Source organism: Talpa europaea, assembly GCF_964194135.1.
Source record: "Talpa europaea genome assembly, chromosome: 2".
NCBI classification, from domain to species: Eukaryota; Metazoa; Chordata; class Mammalia; order Eulipotyphla; family Talpidae; genus Talpa; species Talpa europaea.
The window spans coordinates 110,030,358-110,056,324 of record NC_140068.1 but is presented as its reverse complement, the minus strand read 5'-3'; the positions used below and the strand labels follow the sequence as shown (position 1 = coordinate 110,056,324).

General features: G+C 44.2%; 1 protein-coding gene and 1 pseudogene across 2 annotated transcripts in view; both read left to right on the top strand.

Moving 5' to 3' along the window:
• Nucleotides 1-5,199: 5,199 nt before the first annotated feature.
• Nucleotides 5,200-6,283, top strand: LOC311188231 (annexin A2-like; annotated as a pseudogene). Its single transcript has one exon. The product of its transcript is annotated as an annexin A2-like (transcript).
• A 17,887-nt stretch (nucleotides 6,284-24,170) lies between these two features.
• Nucleotides 24,171-25,967, top strand: part of LOC311188230 (class I histocompatibility antigen, Gogo-OKO alpha chain-like) — a gene marked incomplete at both ends in the record, with an annotated part of 867,329 nt that continues 865,532 nt past the window's right edge. The window contains one exon of the mRNA XM_084259380.1: nucleotides 24,171-24,234. Coding sequence (XP_084115506.1) covers nucleotides 24,171-24,234 — 64 coding nt within the window. The remainder of the gene's footprint in view (nucleotides 24,235-25,967) is intronic.

Below are 25,967 nucleotides of genomic sequence, written 5' to 3'. Positions count from 1 at the left end.
TCCCTGGTGGTGCAAGGGGTTAAGACACAACCAACCTATGAAGCTATCCGTAGCCACTGCAGCACGAGCTCCATCCCCAGCCAGGGAGCTACCCACATGGCGCAGCAGACCTCTCCTGCCTTGCCCACTGCTCCCTCAGCAGTGTATTTCAGTAGCTCCACCTGTTCTGCTCCCCACTCTGTTTCTGGTGAATCCTCTCACCCCCCACACCTCTGGCCTGTACCCCAGCTCTTCTATGCATAAATAAATAAATCTTTAAAAATAAAAGACAAAAAATCTCTGAACATCAGCCACCTGAAACTATTTCCATATGGTAAAAGTTAACTTTACCAAAGACAGGTCTGGGCTTTGTCCTCCTCTTCTGAGAAGAGTGCCTTTGTTTGCCTGGGTACTTTGGCCACCAGATAGATCATATAACATGTGATTTGTAATGGGGATTTTGAGTACACTGTAACATTTCTGACCTCCAGGGCAACTGGTGACTGAAGGCACTAGTCTGACCTCTGGAGGGCTGGAGACTACAAGTTAGCCACACATGCGGTATGTATTCAGATTGCAATAAACTCTTTGAACACAAAAGTTTAGGTTCAGATTTCTAGGTAACACATCATAGCATGTAGGAGGCAATAATATCCAGGACTCTGCACAAGAAGATGCCCAGAGGCTTTGCATTTAAATTTCCCCAAAATTATTATGCTCATTGAAATAAGTCAGGAGAAAGAAAAATATCTGATGGTTTCTCTTATTAAAGGAATATAAGGAAACAAAGGGTCAAAAAAAAAAAGACAAAAATTGCAGGCCAACCTGCAGGATTTGCGGCATACAGGAAGGGGGGAGGGAGAGCGGTCAAAACTGGAGGGAAGAGCACAAGACACTGTGGTGCTGGTGCACGGGTGATGGGATGGGGACTGCACCTGAGGGGAGAAATCAACTACTGTATAAAAAGGAACAACAATGTGAGAAAATAAAATAAATAAAACTAAAACTCCAGGAAAATAAATAAATTTCCCCCAAATTTCATCTTTGGCATCTCATCATTTCACGGCTTCTAGTCGTTAATCATTAACTACAAAAAAAAAAAGTGATGATGAGTGCAGCGCCTGAATTCTCTGAGTCATTGCAGTGAATGTGTTGTCAACTGCTGTCAAGTAAAGTGGCACTGAGGGGCTCCAAATCTGTGGGTGGTCTGAAGTGAAGGCAGCCTGGTGGGAACTCTTCGATCAGACCATACAGTTTGCCCCTTGTAGTTCCCTAGACTGATTTTACATGAACTTTATTGGTATAAACACATTCCAGATTTTTCTAGTTTAAACAGAAAAGAATTTTTACATATTCTTTGTTAAAAAGATTTATTTATTTATGCATACAAGCTGGGGTACAGGCCAGAGATACGGCGTCGGGGGGCGAGAGGATTCACCAGAGACAGAGCAGGGAACAGAACAGGCAGACTGATGAAATACACTGCTGAGGGGAGCAGCGGGTGAGACAGGAGAGGTCGGCTGTGCCATGTGGGTATCTCTCTGGCTGGGGATCAAACTCATGCTGCAGTGGCTGAGAGAGTTTCATAGTTCCGTGACTTAACCCCTTGCGCCACCACGGAGGTCCTTGGCTTTAATTTTTTTAAAAGAAAGAAAAGAACAAGTACTGGGGAGGAAGTGGAGAACTGGAACACTCATGTTTCCATTAGAAATATAAAATGGGGGCCTCCCTGGTGGTGCAAGGGGTTAAACATCAGCACTATGAAGCTATCCGCAGTCTCTGCAGCACGAGTTATATCCCCGGCCAGGGAGGTGACCCACATGGCACAGCAGACCTCGCCTGACTAGTCCACTGCTCCAATTGTTAGGGGGAAAGGATGGCCTGAGTAAACTCCATACAGGCTTTGTGGACTCCACCCCCACTCCATCAAGACACTGGGAGCTACAAATTCCATGATCCCCAAAAGGAGAGTGGCAAGGATCTGAGGGCAGAGTTAAGCAATTATGTTCTCTGTGGAGTATTTAACCAGCCATGTGGCAGGGGTTGCTCTCCTGGCCATGTGCCATGCTCGGTTTTTCGCCAGCTCAGTGGGTCACTGGGATTCCAGGTCAGCAAAATGGATAGGACGCATTTACGGACTTATCTCCCTCTTTTTCTCCCTGAGTTATTCATTTCCCATTTCCCTTCCCTTGTAAATAAACCTTTTATCAACTTTTTGTGTGTGTCTGCAATTTAGCATTAATAAGTCCCCTTTAAGCACACAGGTGAGGACCCACAGTCAGGCAACCCGTTTTATATCAGGGTTGCTCTGTAACACCCTCAGCAGTGTATTTCAGTCGATCTGCCTGTTCTGTTCCCCACTCTGTCTCTGGTGAATCCTCTTACCTCCCACACCTCTGGCCAGTACCCCAGTTCTTGTATGCACAAATCAAAAATCTTTTTTTAAAAAAAGAAATACAGAAATATAAAATGGTGTGTCTGTTGTGGAAAACAGTCTGCCAGTTTCTCAAAAGTCTAAACAGAAGATTCCGGGAAGATGATGAAGCAGGAAGCATCAGAAATCTATCTCACTACCTACACAGCAATTGCATTGGCAGTGTCTGTCAAATGCAACGATGGAACTCTAGAGTCTCCTGCAGGCTTACAATTTCCAAGGGAAGGCTTGGGAGGTAACTGGGGCCAATTCCTGTCCATTTAGTTCCGTATATGGTAGCAGCTGCCCTCACTCTTGCGGCAGGCAGCTGTGCTCTAGTTCGTGGAGCAGTTGGCATACAGCTTGCAGGAGGCAGAGTGGGCAGGAAGAACCTGTCATCCAAGTATTGGAATCTGTACTCTGATTGCTGTTTGCCACTGTGATCACAGAGGTGCAAAGAGGTGGGTAGACATTACTCACACCCTCCCCTAGTTGCATACTCCTGCCCCTCTGGTTGAAGTGACTTCCAGGGACTCTAAAAGGCTGTCATCATTACACACACACACAATTTCTCTTTTTTTCTTTTATCCCTTTTTGAGAGTCACACAGTAAAGACCAGGGCAAAAGTAAATGCATGTATGGGGGGGGGGGGAATTATAAAAGTGACCACACCTGCCCAGGGAAAGCGCAGGTCCAGAAGACACCTGAGAAGACCTTAAGTTTACACATCAGGCTAATACTTGGCACAGAGATAGCTTGCAACAATCCAAAATGTAAATAATCAAAGCAATAGCAAAAAACTAGCAAACCAGGCCTCCCTGATGGTGCAGGGGTTAAGACGCAACCTATGAGGCTATCCGTAGCCACTGCAGCATGAGTTTCATCCCCAGCCAGCCAGGAAGCAACCCACATGGCGCAGCAGACCTCTCCTGTCTCACCTGCTGCTCCCCTCAGCAGTGTATTTCAGTCAGTCTGTCTGTTCTGCTCCCCACTCCCTCTGGTGTATCTTCTCATCCCCCGCCCCACACCCCTGGCCTGTACCCCTGTTTTTGTATGCATAAATAAATAAATCTTTTAAAAAAAAAAGAAAAGAAAAGAAAAAGAAAGCTGGAAGTCACACACTTTCTGATTTTAAACTTTAAAATAAAACTTCAATAATCAAAGTTTTGGGCCTCCCTGGTGGTGCAGGGGTTAAAGACAGCACTATCAAGCTATCACCCGCTGGCCAGGGTGCTGACCCATAGGGCACAGCAGACCTCTCCTGTCTCGACCCGCTGCTCCCCTCAGCAGTGTATTTCAGTCAGTTTACCTGTTCTGTTCCTCACTCTGTCTCTGGTGAATCCTCTCACCCCACTGCACCTCTGGCCTGTATCCCCGTTGTTGTATGAATAACTAAATACATCATTTTAAAAAGAAATGTGTGTTAGATAAAGGATAACACCTTCCCATAATACAGTACTCTTTTGCCTAAGTCCTTAGCCTAAGGACTAAGGTGTTTTCAGTCATTTTATGACTATTTTAAGAAACTTAAAATGTTCACTCTCTTTCTTTATAATTTAATGAGTCCTGTAAGAGAGAATACAAATCAAAATTTTTACTGCACTTTCAAGGAAAGTGTCTCACCTGCATTTTAGACTTTCAGAGTTTTATTTGTGAAAGACGCTACAATTGTGGATCCAGGCTTATTCAAGATCCCTTAGATCAGGGCCTCCCCTGGTGGGGCAGGAGATTGTGCACCACGCTATGAGGCTATCCGCAGCCTCTGTAGGGCTGGTTCAATCCCGGCTGGCCGGCGAGGGTCCCACATGGGGCTGCAGACCTCTCTTATTGCACCCGCTGCTCTCCTCAGCAGTGTGTTTCATTAATCTGCCTGTTCTGCTCTCTGCTCTGTCTCTGGTGAATCCTCTCACCCTCCCGTGCATCTGGCCTGTACCCCGGTGCTTATATAAATAAATAAATGAATGAATAAATAAATAAATAAATAAATAAATCTTTTAAAAAAAAAAGAGATGTTTTAGATCAGTCCAGTTCAGTCGGTGTGCACTGTGGATGTATCTGGTCTGGGCAATGAACTCTCCTTCCTAAACCCCACAGAGTAGTATTTCCCCAGCATAGTTGTCAGTGCCTCAGACCAACCAGACACCCCCAGTGCAGGCAAGTGAGCAGAACCCAGAAGCAACCAGTAGTTGCTCAGTGCAGGGTAAACTCAGGTAGGGTTAGTGCTCGCCATGCCTGATACAACCCAATGGCAGCCCCAGTGCGAGAGCCATGGGATGGGCTTGTGCTCTGTGCAGGCTGTCCCAGACCTCTGTGTGCCATGGTCCCATTTATGGTTAAATGATGGTTCTCACTGATCAAATCAATCTCTTTGAGGGGCTGCAGTTGTTCTCAGAAAAAACACAGGGCAGGGTTTAGGAGCAACAGAGGAGACACACAGGGCCTCAGCTAAAAGCTTGCCCAGTTCTTGCTGAAGACAGATGAGAAAGCAGGTCACGAAGCCCATATGTAGGGAGCAGGAACACTCTTTATTATGAGGCAGGAGATACACAGGTAGCAACAGCAACAGCATCCAGCAGGGGCAGCCCTCCCAGGCTCTGGCTGCCCTGGGAGTGGCCAGTGAGAGACCCCTTCTGTCCCCAGAGGAGCCCTATTAGCTTGTATATAATTTATAGATAAAGCCAGCACAGGGCCAGGTTTTGGCCCAGTTTATACAAGTGCATTTCTCCCATGTGAACTATACATCAAGGTTACATGCTATTTACTGCTCTCCACATATGCGGACTATATCCCAAGGCTACATGTCATCTACTAGGCCACCTATGCTGGACAGTCATGGAAAAAAAACAGTCTGAAGAAACTCTGAGTTTCCCATGGACCCTACAAGACATGAAGAGGAAATACGAGGCTGCTTTGAACATTGAAATAGCCGTCAAAGCCAAAGGTGTGAATGAGATCACCACCATCAATGTTTTGACCAACCACAGCAATGAACAGAGCTAGGATTCTGCCTTCAGCTACCAGAGAAAGGCCAGAAAGGACTTGCATCAGCACAGAAGTCAGCCTTATCCGGCTACCTGGAGACAGTGACTAGGAGCCTGTTGAAAACAGCTGTGCGATATGATTCTTCAGAGCTGGAAGCCTCCATGAAAGGACTGAGAACTGAAGAGGAGTCCCTCATTAAGATCATTTGCTGGGAGACAAATCAGGAGCTGCAGGAAATTAACAGTGTCTACAAGGAAATACACATGACAGAGCTGGAGAAGAATGTTATTTCCGACACTTCTGATTACTTCTGCCAGCTGATGGTTGCCCTCACAAAGCGTAGATGGGCAGAGGAGGGCTCAGTCACTGATTATGAACTGATAGACCAAGATGCCCAGGATCTCTATAACACTGGAATTTGGAGGAAAGGAACCGATGTCCCCAAGTGGATCGGCAACATGATTGAGCAGAGCATGTGTCACCTCCAGAAAGTATTTGAAAAGTACAAGAACTACAGCCCTTATGACATAGAGGAGAGCATCAGGAAGGAGGTCTAAGAAAGCCTGGAAAATCCTTTCAGGCTTTTCCAGGGTATTTACAACACGCTTCAGTATTTTGCTGTAAGATTCCTAAAAGGGCAAGGCTTCTTGTAATGAGGTCCTGATTTGAATCATGGTCTTCCACGGTAAAGTGGACATGTTGAAAATCAGGTCTGAATTCCAGAAAAATTACTGCAAATCTCTGTACTCCTACATACAGCAAGACACCAATGGCAACTACCAGAAGGCGCTGCTGTACCCATGCGTGGGGATAACTGAAGCTGAGGCAGCTCGAGCACCCAGGAGGGGAGCTCTAGGCTTCTCACTAAATAGTAGACTGGCTAAGAGCCCCTGTGCTCCTTCCCTATGAAGATGACCCTAGCATTTGTCCCACCGTATTTCAGTAGCCTAAACTTTGCCTGCCTTTTCCCATCTAATCTCTGCTCTTAGACAAGGAAATAAACATTCTAAGGAGAAGAGAAATCGATGATGTGAAACTCTTTGCCTCTCATGTACTGTGTTGTAAACAGATGAATAAATTGAATTCTTACTTTAGACAAGAAAATTAAAATTGTGTGTAGCATTGTTTCTGATCATACTGATATAAAGATAGAAATCAGTGACAAAAAGACACCTGGGTGGGGAACAAATATGTAGAGACTAAACAAAACTGCTTTTGAATAACTCTTGAATCAGTAATGATCATAAGAGAAATAAAAAAACTTATCTAGACACTAACAAAAATTAAGAGAAAAGCTACCAGATTCTATGCAGCAAAAGCAATATTAAGAGGGAAGTACAAAGCATTACAGATCCACATCAATAACCAGAAAAGTTTCAAATAAACAACACAACTAGATATCTGATGGAACTAGAGAAAGAAGAAAAAATGTAACCAAAAATTGGCAGGAGGAAAGGAAAACTAGAGTGGAAGTAAATTAAATAGAAATCAAAAATATTATATAAAAGATCAATGAGACCAAGAACTGTTTTTTTAATAAACAAAATGCTCATCTTTACTTATCATCAGGGAATTGCAAATCAAAACCACAATGAGGGCCTCCCTGGTGGCGCAAGGGGTTAAGACACAACCTATGAAGATATCTGTAGCCACTGCAGCATGAGTTTGCTCCCTGGCCAGGGAGCAACCCACATGGCGCAGCAGACCTCTCCTGACTCACCTGCTGCTCCCCTCAGCAGTGTATTTCAGTCAGTCTGCCTGTTCTGTTCCCCACTCTGTCTCCGGTGAATCCTCTCACCACCACCACCCCCCACACACACACACACCTCTGGCCTATACCCTAGTTCTTGTGTGCATAAATAGATAAATCTTTAAAAAAAAAAAAAAAGAGGCAAATTCAACATTAAACTTGTGTCCTTCTAAATAGCTTATTTGTTAAAAAAGAAAAGCACGATGAGATACAATTTCACACCAGTGAGAATGGCCCATATCAAAATAAACAGAAACAATAAGTGCTGGGTAGGATGTGGAGAAAAAGAAAGACTTTTATGCGATTGATGGGAATGGAAACTGGCCTAACCCCTATAAAAAGCAGTATAGAGGTTTCTCAAAAGACTGGAGATAAATTTGCCATATGATCCAGCAATCCCACTTCTAGGTATCTACTGAAAAAAAAAAAAAAACCCCAACTTGAAAGGAAGCCTGCACTCCTTTGTTCATAGCAGTGTTCTTTATAATAACCAAGATAAGAAAACAACATAAGTGTCAAAAAATTGATGAGTGGATAAAGAAGATGTGGTACATATACACAATGGAATATTACTAGAGATCAAAAAAGATAAACATGCCATTTGCAGGACCGTGGCATGTTGGAAGAGACAATGCCAAGTAAAATAAGTCAAAGGAGAAAGATAACTACAGGATGGTGTTGCTAATATGTAGCGTATAGAGAAACCAAACTAAAAAACAGAGAAAGACAACCTTAAAAGCTAACTCTTGAAAACTGCCTATAGAAGTACCCAAAGGGAGTAGAAGGAGGAGTAGAAACAAAGAACACAGGAAGCACGAAAACTATGGTGGTGGACTGTGGGTGATTTTGTGGCAGGGACCCTATGGTGGTACTACCTAATGTGGAGAATTCTAATGTTACCACAATTAAAAGAATAAATTTTTATTTTTTGAAAAAATGAAAAAAATTAAATGCAAGGACTAATACAAAAAAAGAGGCAAATTTTCAACAAATACCACAGAAATATAAAGGGTGACAAGAGACAACTATAAACATCTCTATCAAACATTTTGGACAACCTAGAGGAAACAGACAAATGTTTAAACTCATACAAACTTTCAAGACTGAACCAGGATGAAATAGACAGCTTGAACAGACCAATCACAAACAGAGAAATCAAGTCTCCCTAAAACCAAGAACCATAACAAGATGAAGTCACTAGTGAATTCTATGAAATGTTCAAAGATCTAATAGCTGTATTTTTTATTTTATTTTTTATTTTATTTTTTTAAAGATTTATTGATTTATTTATACAAGCACTGGGTACAGTCAGAAGCGCCGGAGGGTGAGAGAATTCACCAGAGTCAGAGCAGGGAGCAGAACAGGCAAACTAAAGAAATACACTGCTGAGGGGAGCAGTGGGCACGGCAGGAGAGGTCTGCGTGCCGTGTGGGACTCTAGCCGGCGGCCGGGGATTGAACCGGTGCTGCAGAGGCTGCGGGCAGCTTCGCAGCCCAGTGCTCAACTGCTGTGCCACCAGGGGAGGCCCTATTTTATTTTTTAAAGATTTATTTATTTATGTATACAAGAACTGGGGTACAGGCCAGAGGTGCAGGGGGTGAGAGAATTCACCAGAGACAGAGTGGGAAGCAGAAGAGGTGGATTGACTGAAATACACTGCTGAGGGGAGCAGCGGGAGAGTCAGGAGAGGTCTGCTACGCCATGTGGGTCACCTCCCTGGCCAAGGATCTAACTCGTGCTGGAGTAGCTGCAGACAACTTCATGGTGCTGACGCTTAACCCATTGTGCCACCAGGGAGGCCCCAAGTTATCTTTTTTAAATGCTCCAAAAAATTTAAAAAGGGGGAAAGTTCCCAAGCACAATTCTTTTTAACTTTTAAATATTTATTTATTTGTCACATAGAAGAACTGGGGAGGCAGGCCAGAGGTGCAGGAGGGCAAGAGGATTCACCAGAGAGAGAGTGGGGAACAGAACAGGCAAATCCACTGAAATACACTGCTGAGGGGAGCCGTGGGCAAGACAGGAGAGTCTGCTGCATCTTATGTGGGTCAGCTCCCTGGCTGGGGATTGAACTCAGGCCCTCAGGCCACAGTAGTGATAGCACTGAGACTTAATCCCAGGCCACCAGGGAGGCCCCAAACACATTTTACGAGGCCTACATTAACCTGATTCCCAAACCAGACAAGAACGGCACATAAACAAAATGATAGACTGACTCTCTAATAAACATAGATACAAAAATGCTCAACAAAATCTTGGAAAGCAGAATACAGAATTCAGAGAATAATATATTGTGAAAAAGTGGAATTAGTCCCAAGGATGTAAGAATAGTTCACATACGCAAGTCAATCAATGTCATTCATCACAATAACAACAACAACCAAAAGAAAGACTAAAAATCACATGATCATAGCAGTAGATGCTGAAAAAGCATTTGACAAGATTAACACTGATTTATGATTAAAAACACTCCGTAAGTTGGGAATAAAAGGAACATGTCCAACATAATAAATCCCATTGATGATAAGCCCATAGCTAACAACATAATCATGAAAAACTGAGTGTTTCCTCTAAGATCAGGAACAAGAAATGGATGTCCAGTTCACCACTACTATTCAACAGTGTTGAAAGTTTTAGCCAGAGAAGTTAGACAAGAAAGAGACAAGTATACAGATTGGAAAATAAGAAGTAAAACTATTGGGCCTCCCTGGTGGTGCAAAGATTAAAGACAGCACTATCAGGCTATTGCCAGCCACAGCAGCACTAGTTTGCTCCCCACCGGTCAGGAAGTTGCCCCCATGGCTCAGCAGACCTCTTCTATCTCACCCACTGCTCCCCTCAGCAGAGAATTTCAGTAGATCTGCCTGTTCTGCTCCCCACTCTCTCAGGTGAATCCTCTCACTCCCCATACTGCTGACTTACACCCTAGTTCTTGTGTGCATAAATAAATCTTTTAAAAACAGAGAAATAAAACTATCACTATTTGTAGACAATGTGATAAAATACACAGGAAATCCAAAAGACTCTATTAAATGCTATTTAAAATAATAAATGGGGCCTCCCTGGTGGCGCAGGCTGTTGAACATCTCACTGTGAAGATGTCTGCAGCCTCTGCAGCGTGGGTTCAATCCTGGCTTGCCAGCAAGAATCCCACATGGCACAGCAGACCTCTGCTGTCTTGCCCGCTTCTCCCCTCAGCAGTGTATTTCTTCAGTCTGCCTGTTCTGTTCCCTGCTTTGTCTCTGGTGAACCCTCTCACCCTTCCACTCATCTGGCCTGTACCCTGGTTCTTGTATAAAAATTAATAAATCTTTTAAAAAATAGTAATAAATGATACAGTAAAGTGGCAAGATAAAAAATCAGTATACAAGAATATGTTGTATATCTACATGCAAATAATGAATTAAAGGAAAGGGAAGTTAAGAAAACAATGACATTTACAATCAGAGCAAAAAGAATGAAATACTTGGAAATAAATTTGACAAGGAGGTAAAGGACCTATACACTAAAAACTATAAGACACTGTCAAAAGACATAAAAGAAGACAAAGAAATTGAGAGATATCCCATGTTCATAGAAGAATAAGTATTGTGAAAATGGCCATATGGGGCCTCCCTTGTGGTGCAGGGGTTAAATCTCAGGGCTATTAAGTTATTGCCAGCCACTGTGGCCTGAGTTCCATCCCCAACCAGGGAGCTAACCCATATATGGTATAGCAGACCACTCCTGTCTTGCCCACTGCTCCCCTCAGCAGTGTATTTCAGGAGATCTGCCTGTTCTGCTCCCCACTCTGTTTTTGGTGAATCCTCTCACCCCCCACCCCTCTGGTCTACACCCTAGTTCTTGTATGAATAAATAAATAAAAATAAATCTTTTTACCATGTGAAAATGAATTCAGGCTTATTAAATGACAAACTTGTTAAATCTTCTCAGTGTCTATTTATCAGCACAATATATACAGGAGAACTGTCGATGGCATAGTGAATAGATTTTAATGAATAAATGCTCTGGAAACCACAAAAATAAATAAATAAATAAATAAATAAATAAATAAATAAATCTTTTTTTAAAAGGCCCTATTACCTAAAGCAACTTACATATTCAATACAAAATTTACCAAAATCCCAATGACATTCTTCAAGGAAACAGAACAAATAATTTTAAAATTTATATGAAACCACAAAATACCCTGAACAGTCAAAGTAATTGTGAGAGAAAAGAAGAAAAATGGAAGTTTCATACTCTTTAGCTTCAAACTCTACTATAGAACAATGATAATTAAAACAGTATGGTATTGGGACAAAAGAAAAAGAGCACTGGGGTAGAATAGAGAGTCCAGAAATAAACCCACAGTTTATCTATGACAAAAGATCTACAACCATACAAAAGAGAAAGGAACATTCCTCCAGCAAATTGTTTGGAAACCTTGGACAGCCACATGCAAAAAAACCCCAAAACAAACAAAGAAAGAAAACAACAACAAAAACTGAAACTAGATCATACTTTACCTACATACACCAAAAAAAAATTCATTAAAAATTGATAAGATCTGACTTGGATATAAGACCTGAAACCATAAAATGCATACAAGAATCATAACTGATACAATCCTGGACATCAGCCTCAGAGATGTATTTGGGTGCTCGATTCTTACTGGCTTCCTATTGAAACTTCATTCTTCCCATACTTTTTGAAATATGCAATGTAAAGAAACACTGAAAAATTTAGTTAAAAAAATCATTTTATTTCATAGTACCAAATAACAATGCCTCAGGTATCAAAAATAGTTGGAGAAATGAGATACCAGACTTAAAAGTGTTTTCCAAATAACAAAAGCTTACCTGCTAAAGTGCTGAGACATATTTTAATCATTTTTTCAAAGAGATGCCTCAAATAAATGCTGCAATACTTGGTGTTATGAAAAAGACTTTATGTAGTGAAATGATACCCTTCTTGACAGCAAGATATATGTTACAAACAATGAAATAACTGAAGTATGCAAATTATACTCCCTGAAATTATATATATGAAACTCTTTGTGTATGTGAGTGTATGCATTTTTCTAGGGAATGGGTCCTATATAAATTCACAAACAGACCAAAGAAAGCCACTGAACCCAGGACGGGAAGCTGCCTCTGCCCAGACTCACTGTGCACTGTCAGTACTGCAGTGCTCTAGACAGCACTTTCCCTCTTGCTTCTCATGGTCTTTTTCTGTTTTCAGCCATGACTTCTCACTCACACTACCCGTGCACCACTTTTGTGGTTCTATCCCTCTTCACTAGCTGCTTTTCTTCTTTCTTGCTCACATTTCTGCCACTGCTCCTTGACTTTTGGCATGAAGATAGGTACTACTTTAAAAAAAAAATGGTGGGGGCCTCCCTGGTGGCGCAAGGGCTTGAGAGACAGCCTGTGAAGCTATCCGCAGCCACTGCAGCATGAGTTCGATCCCAGGCCACAGAGCTACCCACATGGCGCAGCAGACCTCTCCTAACTCGCAGTCTGCTCCCCTCAGCAGTGTACTTCAGTCATTCCTCCTGTTCTGTTCCCCACTCTGTCTCTGGTGAATCCTCTCACTCCTGCACCTCTGGCCTGTACCCCGGTTCTTGTATGCATAAACAATAAATCTTAAAAACAAAGATGTAAATTTTTCACATCAGCACACCAGTCATGTATGTAAATTCACATCAGTCTAAACTGCAGTACTTATGTTATGCATAAGTACTGCATAACAGTACTTTTTTGTTAGATTTATTTTTATTTTTTTAAATATATTTTTTAAAGACTTATTTATTTATGAATACAAGAACTGGGGTACAGGCCAGAGGTGTGGGGGTGAGAAGATTCACCAGAGACAGAGTGGGGAACAGAACAGGCAGAAATACACTGAAATACACTGCTGAGGGGAGCAGCGGGTGAGTCAGGAGAGGTCTGCTGAACCATATGGGTTTGATCCCTGGCCGGGGATGGAACTCGTGCTACAGTGACTACAGATTGCTTCAAAGGTTGTGTCTTAACACTTTGCGCCACCAGGGAGGGCTGCCTGTTTCATTTCTTTCTTTTTTTTTTTTAAGATTTATTTTTTTATTCATGTATACTAGAACTGGGGTAAAATCCAGATGTGTGGGAGGGCAAGAGAATTCACCAGAGACACAGCAGGGAACGGAACAGGCAGACTGACAAATACACTGCTGAGGGGGGCAGCAGGTGCAACAGGAGAGGTCTGCAGCGCCATATGGGACCCTCGCCGGGCGGCTGGGATCAAACCCACGCTGCAGAGGCTGCTGACAGTTTCACAGCGCTGAGCTCAACCGCCTGTGCCACCAAGCGAGGACCCATAAAATTACATTATTATGCATTGTGTGTCCAAAAACGAAAGCTAATAATCTTTTCATGCATTAGTCTCTTAAAATTGTAGAAAACAAAATATGGAAATATAAACCAAAGTTACAATAATACTAGCTTTTAGATTAAAATTTTTTAATATGTATTAGTCTCTTAGATCATGAAAATATAAAGGAAGAGTTATAAAGCTTTACTACAGTAATGTTAGCTTTCTAATTGCCCATGTATTTATCTTTACTGAGATCTTTTTTTATTCATACGGCTTTCAGTTACTAGTTAGTGTCCTTCTATCTCAAACTAGGAATCTTTTTAGGACTTCTTGCTGGGTAGAATTTTTACTTTTCTGGAGATAGTAAAAATTAACTTTACTGAATCACCACAGTCCTCCAATCCATATCTTATTAATTTCTATGTGATAAAGTAGCAAGAGTTTTGCTACATTTCAAAGTAGATTGTCCCAAAGCAGTCATTTGTGTGAGCTGAGCTAGCCTCTTTTTTTTTAATTTTGTTTTACTAAAATATAATTCTAAAATTGTGTAAGTTTGTTGTACAATGTATTGATTTGATACATTCTCATATTACGATAAGATTACCACCTTAGTGTTAACAAACTCTATCACATTATTTACTTATCTTTCTGGTTTTGTGATGGGAACAAATAAGATCTGGTCAATGATTTGGAAGTTAATTATACAGTATTGTTGTAATCACTATGTTGTGCATTAGATAGATCTTCAAGACTTGTTTACCTACTGGCTGAAATTCTTTACCATTAAACAACATCTCCCCAATCCCTCATCCTCTTCCCCTAGTTACCACAATTCCACTTTCTGTTTTGAGGACTTTTGGGTTTTTTTAGATTCTATATATGTGATATAAAACAGCATTTGTCTTTATCTAATCTCATTTAGTTTCATTACATTCAGTTACATGTCTGTGTGTCACATTTTATTATTTTCTTTGTCCATTCATCTGGTGAACACTTACGTTGTTTCTTTATCTGGGTTATTATGAATAATGCTGCAGTAAACATGGAATGTGCTTATCTCTCTGCCTGTTCTCATTTTCTGTAGATAGATACCTAGGACTAGACTTATTGATATTTCTGTTTTTAATTTTTTGATGGAACTCCTATTTTCCATACCAGTTGTAGTTTTGCATCCCCACCAACAGTACTCAGGGTTCTCTTTCCTCCACATATTGCCAACATTTATTATCTGTCTTCTCCACAGCAGTCATTTTAACCAGTACAAACTAATATCTTACTGTGGTTTTGATGTGCATTTATTTCCCTGATGATTAGTGATTTTGAGCATCTTTTCATATAATTGTTGGTCATTTGGATATCTTCTTTATATATATGTTTTAAAAGGACAGGTTTATTAGGGAAAATGAGACAGAAAAAAAGAAAGGCACCTGCATAATCACAGGTGGGCATCAGAGCTGCCTCATTTGGATATCTTCTTTAGAAAAATGTTTATTTAGATCCTCTGCCATTTTTTAATCAGATAATTTTATTGTTTTTGAGTTGTGTGACTTCTTTACATAGTTGAATATTAATTCATTATATAGTTTGCAAATACTTTCTAATATCCTGTAAATTGTCTTTTTTTCAATTGTTCCTTGTGCTGTGCAGAAGTTTTTTAGATTGCTGTAGTCCCATTCGTTGATTTTTGCTTTTGTTGTTTATGCTTTTGGTGTCATTGCCAAGACCATTATCAAAGAGCTTCTTTCCTGTTTTCTCTTGGGAGTTTTATGATATCAGATCTTGCAGTTAGATCTTTTTAAGGTTTTTTTCTCTTACATCACTGTTCATTTTTGCACAACATTTTATTTCTTCCCTTAGGTTTAGTCCCCCTAGTTTCCCCATGAACACAGCATCCATGAACCATCACTATAGTCCCTTGTGCTTTTCCCGCCTGTTTTGACCCACTCCTCACCTTCCCTGCTATATGCCTAGGTAGATCTTCAATCCATTTTAAGAAAATTTTTGTAAATGATATAAGATAGGGGTCTAATTTCATTTTTCTTCATGTTATCCAATTGCCACCATTGTTTGTTAAAGAGGCTATCCTTTCCTTATTGACTGTTCTTGGCTCCCTTATCAAATATTACTTGACTGTAAATGCAAAGGATTATTTCTAGGCTCTCTATTCTATTGGTATAGCAAAATACTGTTTTAATTACTATGGATTTATAGTCAGTTTGAATGAAGAAGCCTCTTTTTTTAAGATTTATTTATTTATGCATACAAGAGCTGGGGTACAGGCCAGAGATGCAGGAGGTGAGAAGATTCACCAGAGACACAGTGGGGAGCAGAATAGGCAGACTGACTGAAATACACTGCTGAGGGGAGCAGCAGATGAGCCAGGAAAGGTCTGCTGCACCAAGTAGGTCACCTCCCTGGCTGGGGATGGAACTCATGCTGCAATGGCTGTGGATAGCTTCATAGTGCTGTGCTTAAGCCCTTGTACCACCAGGGTGGCCCCTGAACTAAACACTTTTTTTTTTTTTTATTGGCCATAGTCATTATTTTATTTTTTTTAATAAATTTTATTGTTATATTCCCCATACAATTGCAGCCCCCCCATTCTGACCCCAATCCCTCCCCTCCCGCCCCCGACCCCCTAAAAGTGTCTCTGGTTCATAGTTTTTTGTTGATTTTGATTTTCACTTTCTTATAGTTATTCATTTTCCTGGTCCCTTATTTAAGTTTTCTAGATTCCTGCTATGAGTGAGACCATCCGGTATTTTTCTTTTTCTTTTTGGCTTATTTCGCTGAGCATGATCCCTTCCAGCGCCATCCATGTTGCTGCAAATTGCATGTGTTTATCTTTTTTGAATGCTGAGTAATATTCCATGGTGTATATGTACCACATCTTCTTGATCCAGTCATCTATTTTTGGGCATTTGGGTTGTTTCCAAAGCTTAGCTATTGTAAACAGTGCTGCTATAAACATAGGGGTGCAGGTGTTCTTTGGAATTGATGTTTCTGTGTCCTTTGGGTAAATACCTAGGAGTGGAATTGCTGGATCATATGGAAGCTCTATGTTTAGTAGGTCCAGAAATCTCCACACAGCTCTCCACAGTGGTTGGACCAGTCTGCACTCCCACCAACAGTGCAGAAGAGTTCCTTTTTCTCCACACCCTCGCCAGCATTTGTTGTTGCTAGTTTTTTTAATATGTGCCATTCTCACTGGTGTAAGATGGTATCTCATGGTAGTTTTGATTTGCATTTCCCTGATGGCAAGTGATGTTGAACATTTTTTCATATGCCTGTTGGCCATTTGCATTTCCTCTTCAGAGAAGTTTCTTTTTAGCTCTTCTGCCCATTTTTTGACTGGATTATTTTCTTTGTTGTTGTTGAGTCTCATCAGCTCTTTGCAGATTTTTGTGATCAGTCCTTTATCATTAGTGTTGGGTGCAAAAATGTTCTCCCAGTTGGTGGGGTTTCTCTTTGTTTTTGTTATTGTCTCTTTTGCTGTGCAGAAGCTCTTTAATTTGATGTAGTCCCAGCTGTTTATCTTTGCCTTCACTATCACTGCTTTGGGTGATGTGTCTGTAAAGATGTCTTTGATGTGCAGATCACGTAGTGTTTCGCCTATATTTCCTTCTATATATTTTATGGTTTCAGGTCTTATGTCTAGTTCTTTAATCCATTTTGAGTTGATTTTTGTGTATGGTGTGAGGTAGTGGTCAAGCTTCATTCTTTTGCATGTAGCGACCCAGTTTTCCCAGCACCATTTATTGAACAAACTTTCTTTGCTCCAATGCATAGTCTTTGCTCCTTTGTCAAAGATTAGTTGACCATAAATCTGTGGGTTTATTTCTGGATTTTCTATTCGATTCCATTGGTCTGTATGTGAACTAGACACTTTTTAATGGAATATTATTTTTACTTGAAAGAATGAATGGCAAAGACACAATGATTATTTTGAGTTGGCTATTTGGTTGATACTGTCAAAAAGTGGCGCAGGCAGTTTACCACAGCGCTGTGAAGCTGTCCGCAGCCTCTACAGCATGGGTTCGATCCCGGCCCGCTGGGGAGATACCCACATGGCACAGCAGACCTCTCTTGTCTCGCCTGCTGCTCCCCTTAGCAGTGTATTTTGGTCAATCTGCCTGTTTTGTTCCCTACTCTGTCTCTGGTGAATCCTCTCACCCTCCCGCATATCTGGCCTGTACCCTGGTTCTTGTATACGTGAATAAATAAATGTTTCAAACAAATCGAAAAATAAATTTAAGTCTTCAAGAAAATAAAAGGACAGTATTTGTTGCCAATGACAAAATGTAAACTCTCAAGAGTAAACAGCATTTTAGAAAACTTGTATCCAGAACTGTAATCCTAATAGCTTCCCAATATTTATATACTTTTCCAAAGGGATATGTGATAATACAATAAATGTGGTTTTTGATTATTTGTATTAAATGTGTCAACACTGGAAGATCTACAAAGTTCGTAAACTGAGTGCATTACTTTAAAAACATCATGCATTAGTGCAAGATTCATTCAAAATGCATGATACATTTATGGGTTTTAATGTAACAATTTAAAATGTCCAGGGCCTCCCCTGGTGGCACAGTGGTTGAGCACTGGGCTGCGAAGCTGCCGGCAGCTTCTGCAGCGCCGGTTTGATCCCCGGCCACTGGCGAGGGTCCCACATGGCGCCCAGACCTCTCCTGCTGTGCCTGCTGTTCCCCTCAGCAGTGTATTTCGTCAGTCTGCCTGTTCTGTTCCCTACTCTGGCTCTGGTGAATTCTCTCACCATCCCGCACTTCTGACTGTACCCAGTGCTTGTATAAATAAAGAAATAAATCTTAAAAAAAAAAGTCCAACCATAGGGTTTTAAGTTCCCCACTGCAACTAAGCTTAAGAAGGTGTTAACTGTTTATTATCAAAGATGAATATTCACAATTATCTGAAAGGTTATTTATACCTTGTGTACAAATGTGAAGCTGGATTATGTAGCTGGAATTTTTTTCAAGTTCCTTAAAATAAATTAAATGCAGAAGTAGATAAGAAAATTCAGTGGTTTGGGCCTCCCTGGTGGCGCAGGGGTTGAGCGCTGGGTTGCGAAGCTGCCCGCAACATCTGCAGCACTGGTTCGATCCCCGGCCGCCAGGCAAGGGTCCCACATGGTGCGCAGACCTCTCCTGCTATGCCTGCTGCTCCCCTCAGCAGTGTATTTCGTCAGTCTGCCTGTTCTGTTCCCCGATCTAGCACTGGAAATTCTCTCACCCTCCCGCACTTCTGACTTTTTAAAAAAAAAAAAGGAAATTCAGTGGTTTTCTAATAAGACAGACAAGAAAATGACTTCCAAAAACAAAATATAAAAAAATGCACTCTTGTCACTATACTTTTTTTTGGAAAATAGTTTTTATAAAAATATTTCATTTCTGGGGCCTCTCTGGTGGCACAAGGGGTTAAGCACTGCACTATGAAGCAATCTGCAGCCTCTGCAGCGTGAGTTCGATCCCCGGCTGGCCAGGGAGCAGCCTACATGGTGCAGCAGACCTCTCCTGCCTTGCCTACTGCTCCCCTCAGCAGTGTATTTCAGTCAGTCTTCCTATTCTGTTCCCCACTCTGTCTCTGGTGAATCCTCTCACCCACTGCATCTCTGGCCTATACCCCAGCTCTTGTATGCATAAATAAATAAATCTTTAAAAAATATTTCATTTTTGCTAACATGTAGGGTTGTTAATATCGTTCTAAATGAATTATTTTTTATTTGATTTTTAAAAGATTTATTTTAGTTATTTATGCATACAAGAGTTTAGGTATAGGCCAGAAGTGGGAGGGTTGAGAGAGCATTCACCAGAGACAGAGTGGGGAGCAGAACAGGCAGAACTATTGAAACACACTGCTAAGGGGAGCAGCGGGTGAGACAGGAGAGGTTCTGCTGTGCCATGTGGGTTAGCAACCTGGCCTGGATCAAACTCCTGCTTCAGTGGCTGAGAATAGCTTCACAGTGTTGAGACTTAACCCTTTGCACCACCAGAAAGGCCCTCAATAAATATTTTTTAACTTTCGATTTATATTATGGCAAATATTGGTAGATATAACCCACAAAATTATCTCTGGGATCCTCATTCATCTGTAAAGAGTGTATAGAGATTGTTAAGACACAAATTTTGAGAACTGCTGATTTAAAAAGCCCCTGGAACTCAGAGAGACAGTGTGAGAAACGCTACTGAATGCGGAAGGAAAGACACCAGAGCTAAGAGCCAACTGCAGAAGGGTCAGGACTAAGTTCCAGTTCTCGGGCGTGGTTCTCGGGGTTTCAGGCCTCCATGCAGCATTTTGGGTGGGGAAGCCAAAGGGAATGTTATCTCCACTTTGCCCTATCACATGCTGGGCCAAGTCCGTCATCCTGTACATACCCAGTTCTAATTCCATTATACAACTGTCCGCGTGTAGTGCCAGGATGGCACAGAGCTGGTTCTCTGTGATCCAAGCAGCTCTGGGATTATAGGGAGTGTAAAACTTCCATTCAACACCCATGTCCTTGGCCCACTGCTGCACCCAGGCTCCTGTAAAATGAGTCCCTTGGTTGCTCTCACTACCAGCAGACATCCATATGCAGCACACAGGCGTGTCAGTGCTGCCCAAACTGCATTTTGGTTTGCATGTAGAGCAGGATAAGCTGCCAATAAGTGATAGAAATGTCCACACAGGTGGCCGCATACTGTTGTCCGAGCAAGTAGTGGTCCAGTGATTTCAATCTGCTAGCGTGTCAGTCGCACCTGCCCCTGCAACACTTGGCCTATGGATGCAAAATGTCTCCAGGGGTAAGTCCTGGAACACACTACACATTGTTCACAAACAATCTGAGCCTCCTTAAAGTTACAGGTAGACCCCAGGCATGCACAGTGGCCCACAGTGTCTCTTGCCCTGTGTGGAGCAAGCGTCTGTGCAGCCACTGTGCAACATCCCACCCTGGAGCAGTTTCAAGGCATCGAACCCGGGCTAGGGTATCTGCCTCATCGTTGCCTGGAAAGGCCAAAGGGGCATGTCCTGTGTCATGATAAACAGTCACCTGCTTCTGATGCCCTAGATCCCATAGATCTTTCCATAGGGCCTGGCCCCACAATGGCTGATGCATGACTGTCAAGTCATTCAGATTCCACATGGAAACCCACAGTGTCAGGCCCCTGCTCAGAGCCCAACTGTCAGTACAAATGACTAGAGGGGAAGGCTCATGGGCCACCACCATCCATACAGCTCGCAGTTCAGCCCATTGGCTGCTCTGTCCTGCCCCGGTTTCACACCAAATAGTGTCCGTTTCTGGGTGTACAGTCACAGCTGTCCAAGATGTTGGCTGGCTCCGGCTGGAGCGGTCCGTATACCAGGCCTCCTCTGGAATCGGTGCTCATCCCTCCTTGTGGGAACTAACCTCAGGTTTGGCTTCTACACAGGCTTCTGAACTTGGTTCCATACTGACATACGTCACCAGACCAAGAACCTCCAGCAACTCCGCCCTTAAGGGGCTAGTTGACAGAGTGCAGTGCTGTTCTAGGCATGCCCCCCACTTCGCCAAAGTGGGCGTTTGAGCAGTGCCACTATGGGGCTTTGTGGTCCAGTCCCATACCCATCTGGCTATTGGGTAGGTGGTTCTCACTAAGACAGGAGCTGTGACAGTTATACTTTCAGTAGCTAGTGAGGCAGCATGTACTGCAGCTAGCTGTTTTTCAATTCAGGAATACCTAACCTCAGCCCCCTAATTAAGGAATACCTAATCTCAGCCCCCTTCCAGAGTTGGGACAGAACCCAATAGGCTGTCGTAGCCTCTCCAATTTCTGCCAGAGTCCCCACCCTAACCCTTCCTGAGTAACATGCACATCCAGCTCACAGGGTTGGGCTGGGTCAAAACCCTGCAAAGCCTGAGCAGTCTTTATAGTCCCGTTTGGCCATGGCAAATGCTGTGTCTGCCTCAACTAACCAGTCCCACCTGCCCCCTTTCATATCAACACATACAAGGGTCTCAGGAGCCCGGCCATGTGGGGTATAAATGCCTTCCAGTAACCCAGCAGGCCCAGAAAGACTTGCAGCTGCTTCACTGTGGTTGGAGTGGGGTAAGCTTGTACTTTATCTATTACAGCATCAGGGATAACCTTTGTCTTACCCGACCAAATTCACTGCTGTCACCATGGTACTCTGGCCTCCATAGCCATCAATGTAACAAGCAGACCCTTGAAATTTTTCGGGATTTCCATAGAGCAGAGTACATTCTGCTCCTCTGTCTACCAAAGCCAAAACTCTTTGCACATTAGTCAGGGACCAGTGGATGGCAAGCTCCACATGTGTACTCCGGTCCTCGCCCGTCCCCTGTGGACGGGTTACTTGGCCCTCACCCTACTCGAAAGTGATCAGGCCATCACCCGAGGATGGGGTTGGCAGCAAGTGGTCTTCCAGGCACCGGGTGTGTCCCTGAGGCCTGGAGCTTCCAGGCTTCCTCTTAGCTGCAGCCCTTCTCACGGGCATGAACCTCTAGGCTCCTTGCAGTTGCTCCCATAATTCTAACAAGTATGCATTGGGCTTTGCATGTATTTTAATGCGATCTACACATGCTCTCACTAAATCTGTCCACATTTGGTTACAGGTAACTTTAACAGGTTCTGTGAAACTAAGAGGCCTCCTTGCCCTCCTTGGCATTCCTTTTGATTTTTCGACAATTACCCGTAGTCCTTTCTGAGTTTGAGAGCGCCAGCTCTCCACTTCACCCAAGCTAGCTATCATTGTCATGACATCATGTATTTGACGTCCCACATGGAGTGTTAAAAGGGATCCAAATGAGGATGAGGGGCACTTTTTTTTTAAAAGATTTATTTTATTTATTTATAGAAGCACTGGGTACAGTCAGAAGCGCAGGAGGGAGAGAGAATCACCAGAGAATCAACAGGCAGACTGACGAAATACACTGCTGAGGGGAGCAGCTGGCGCAGCAGGAGAGTTCTGCGCACCATGTGGGACCCTCGCCGGTGGCCGGGGATCGAACTGGTGCTGCAGAGGCTGCGGACAGCTTCACAGCCCAGCGCTCAACCGCTGCGCCACCGGGGCAGGCGCTAGGGGGCACTTTTTATTTATTTTTTTTAAATGTTTTTCTTTTTCTTTTTTTTTTTTAATTTATTTATTTATACAAGTACTGGGTACAGTCAGAAGCGCAGGAAGGTGAGAGAATTCACCAGAGTCAGAGCGGAGAGCAGAGCAGGCAGACTGACGAAATACACTGCTGAGGGGAGCAGCGGGCGGCCGGAGAGGTCTGCGCACCATGTGGGACCCTCACCCGGTGGCCGGGGATCGAACCGGCGCTGCAGAGGCTGTGGGCAGCTTCGCAACTCAACCGCTGTGCCACCAGGAAGGCCCAGGGGGCACTTTTTAATACCAAGTCTCTCATCTCTGCTATGAAATGCTCATCATCAGGACCACGGGTATTCACATTGAACATGGCCTGCCGCACCCCCAACTCCCGAAGCACCTGTACCAGCTTGGCTTACGTCTGCCATCAGCTCACTGTCTCTGGCACATCTCCTGCATCAGCCCATATTGTTTATATGGCAGCCATTATTCACTCAGCAGCGTATGATCCCCCTGGCCATACCACTGGCTTTTCTGCAGCCTCTGTCTCAAGGACAGGTGTAAAGTCACGGAGGCCAGTCTCTCCATCTCTTGTGCTGTACAATAATCCCATCCACCCCCAGGTCCCATAAGTGTAGAAGCCAGGCTGCCAAGGGTTCCCGTGGTTTCTGGTGGAACTCTTCGCCCAAGTCCACGAGTTCTGCCTGGGTATATGGTCGGTATGTAGTAAATTCCGTCATTTGTGGTGGTCCAGCAGCCTCACCCCCTGGGGCCATGGGCCACTGTTGTTTCATTTTCTGAGTCACCACTGGGTGGGCCTGGAGCCTGGGACCAGCCTCCTCCTCCTCTCCAGAGGAGTCTAGTATCTCCAAGTTGCAGGTTGGTTTGCTACCACCTGCTGAGACTCAGGTAAAGGGCCAGCCTCCCTCTCCTCCTCTCATGAGAAGGAGTCTGGTGTCTTCAGAATGGTGGGTTGGTTTCTCCGAACTTCTTCCTCCAGAATCCTCAAACGTTGTTGCAGTTCCCGCATCTCATCGTGTGCTTGCTGGATTCTGGATCTCTCTTTCTGCATAGACTCTAGCAGAGCTGTGAGAAACACCCATCCCACAACCCCTGCCTCCTTACAGGCACTGTATCTATCCAGGGTCTCTTCTATTTTGTACAGGGCCTGTTCCACCTGCCCCAGAGATCCATCTACCTCTGGCCATTCCTGGGGAGGTGCCCACTGGGGGAGGAGGCTGGCCCGGGAGGACCATCTGCTCATGGCCAGCCACCCAGCAATCCCTCCCCAGGTTTCAAAGGGTTCCATACTCTTCTGCAGCGAACCCGTCCTGCTGTGAACCGCCCTGCTATCTATGCCAAATGTAGCGCAACCAACCTATACCGAATAAGTTCATCACCAGTTCAAGCAGCCATGTTGGTGTTTTCATGTTCTCCTCTCTGCTGCTCTCTGCACTCCACACCCTGTCCACTGCCCCTTGGCAGAATGGGCAGGCAGGGCCGGTAGGAGGGTGTCAAAGCCTGATGCTTTTCCTTTTTATTTGCCCCACACAGCCTCACCGGATCTTCCGGGTGCAAAGTCTGCACTGAGGTTTAGATTCTTCCTAGACCAGGAGGATCCGGACTATGTCTCCCCCAACCTTCCTCCTGCTGCTGTCGGGAGCCCTGGTGCTGACCGAGACCTGGGCAGGTGAGTGCAGAGTCAGGAGGAAAACCGCTTCTGCCGGGGAGGAGGGAGCAGGACCGTCCAGGAACCTACAGACCCCGACACCACTCTCCTCAAGCCGCACCAAACCCCACACCTCGGGTTGGGTATCCTACTCCTCCTTCCACCCACTCCTGTGCCTGCCCTTCTCCCGTAGCCCCTTTTAGGTCTCAATAGCCCCCTTGCTCTCTCCCCCTGCCCCGCCCCTTCATCCTCAGACCGGGCAGTGGCGCCCAGAGGAAAGTCGGGGTCTCAGCTCCTCCCCTCCCCCAGGCTCCCACTACCTAATATTCTTGCACACCTTGGTATCCCGGCCCGACCTCGGGGACCCCCACTTCGTGGTCGTGGGCTACGTGGACGACACGCAGTTCCTGCGGTTCGACAGCGATGACCCGAGTCCGAAAATGGAGGCAATGGGGCCATAGATCGAGCTAGAGGGGTCGGAGTATTGGGAGAATGAAAACATGATTCTCCACAGCCACATACACATTTCCAGAGTAAGATTAAACAACCTGCGGCTATACTATAACCAGAGCGAAACAGGTGTGTACAGGTCACAAGGGCCATCCCCTCGTACGGGCAAGGGTTACCCTCGAGTCTCTGGTCGGAGCTTCCCAGCGAGTTCTTGAAACTTTTACTTGGTTTCGGTTTTAGTTTATTAAAAATCAGCAACAGTTGTGCTTGCCTGGGGATGGGGGTGGTGCTAAGTGGAAGGGAATGACCTTGGGGGTGGGGCCAGAGTCTCACACTTTGCAGGTAAGATCTGGCTGTGAAGTGAGACCAGATGGTCATGTAAGCGGGTTCTATCAATTCGCCTACGACGGCACTGATTACCTCACCCTGATGGAGGAGCTGCGCCAAGCGGGCATGGAGGTTCAGCTCTTGGAGGATGAGTGGGAGGAGCCGAGTGTACATGCCTTGGACACTCTCCACCTGGACTGGCAGTGTGACAACTGGCTCCAAAGACAACTGAACAATGAAAACCAGACACTGCGTGCAAGTAAGAATTGCCATGGGGCCTCCCCTAGGGCCAAGGCTGGAGTCCTGCAAAGGGAAGAAAAGTGGGCTCAAGGCCAGATACCACCCTATGCCCCAAAGGGTGAGGAGTCTGCCTGGGTGTCCAGATCCTCGAAAGTGACCCCTAGAGTGCCAGCATTCCTGGGGTCAATTAAGGAATGCACTCTCTCCAGGTGAGGAACAGTCCTGAAATAACTGACTCTCTCTGATCCTGGCAGTGGTCTGGGGGACCGTGTATTTCTTGCTCACATCTGGTTCCCAGAGGTCATCCATTCTGACTCTAATTTTCCTGAGTCACTTGGGCCTTTATCCAGGTCAAGATGAGAAGTCTCTCCCTCAGAGCACTGCAGCCTGGTATCCCGAACTGTTGCACCCTGATTCTAGAACTTTCCAAGGATTAGGAGATTATCCCAGTGCTGCAAGGCCAGGCTGGTGTTCCAATTTTGCCCTCTCTCCATCCAATGCAACTATCCTGTCCATTCTCAGGATGGTCACATGAGGCTGCTTCAGTAGCCCGAGAAAGTAACACAAGTATAAATCTTCTGATCTTCCCTTCAGAACCCCCAAAGACACATGTGTCCCACCACCCCACCTCTGAGCATGAGGTCACCCTGAGGTGCTGGGCCCTGGGCTTCTACCCTGCGGACATCACCCTGACCTGGCAGCAAGATGGGGAGGACCTGACCCAGGACACAGAGTTG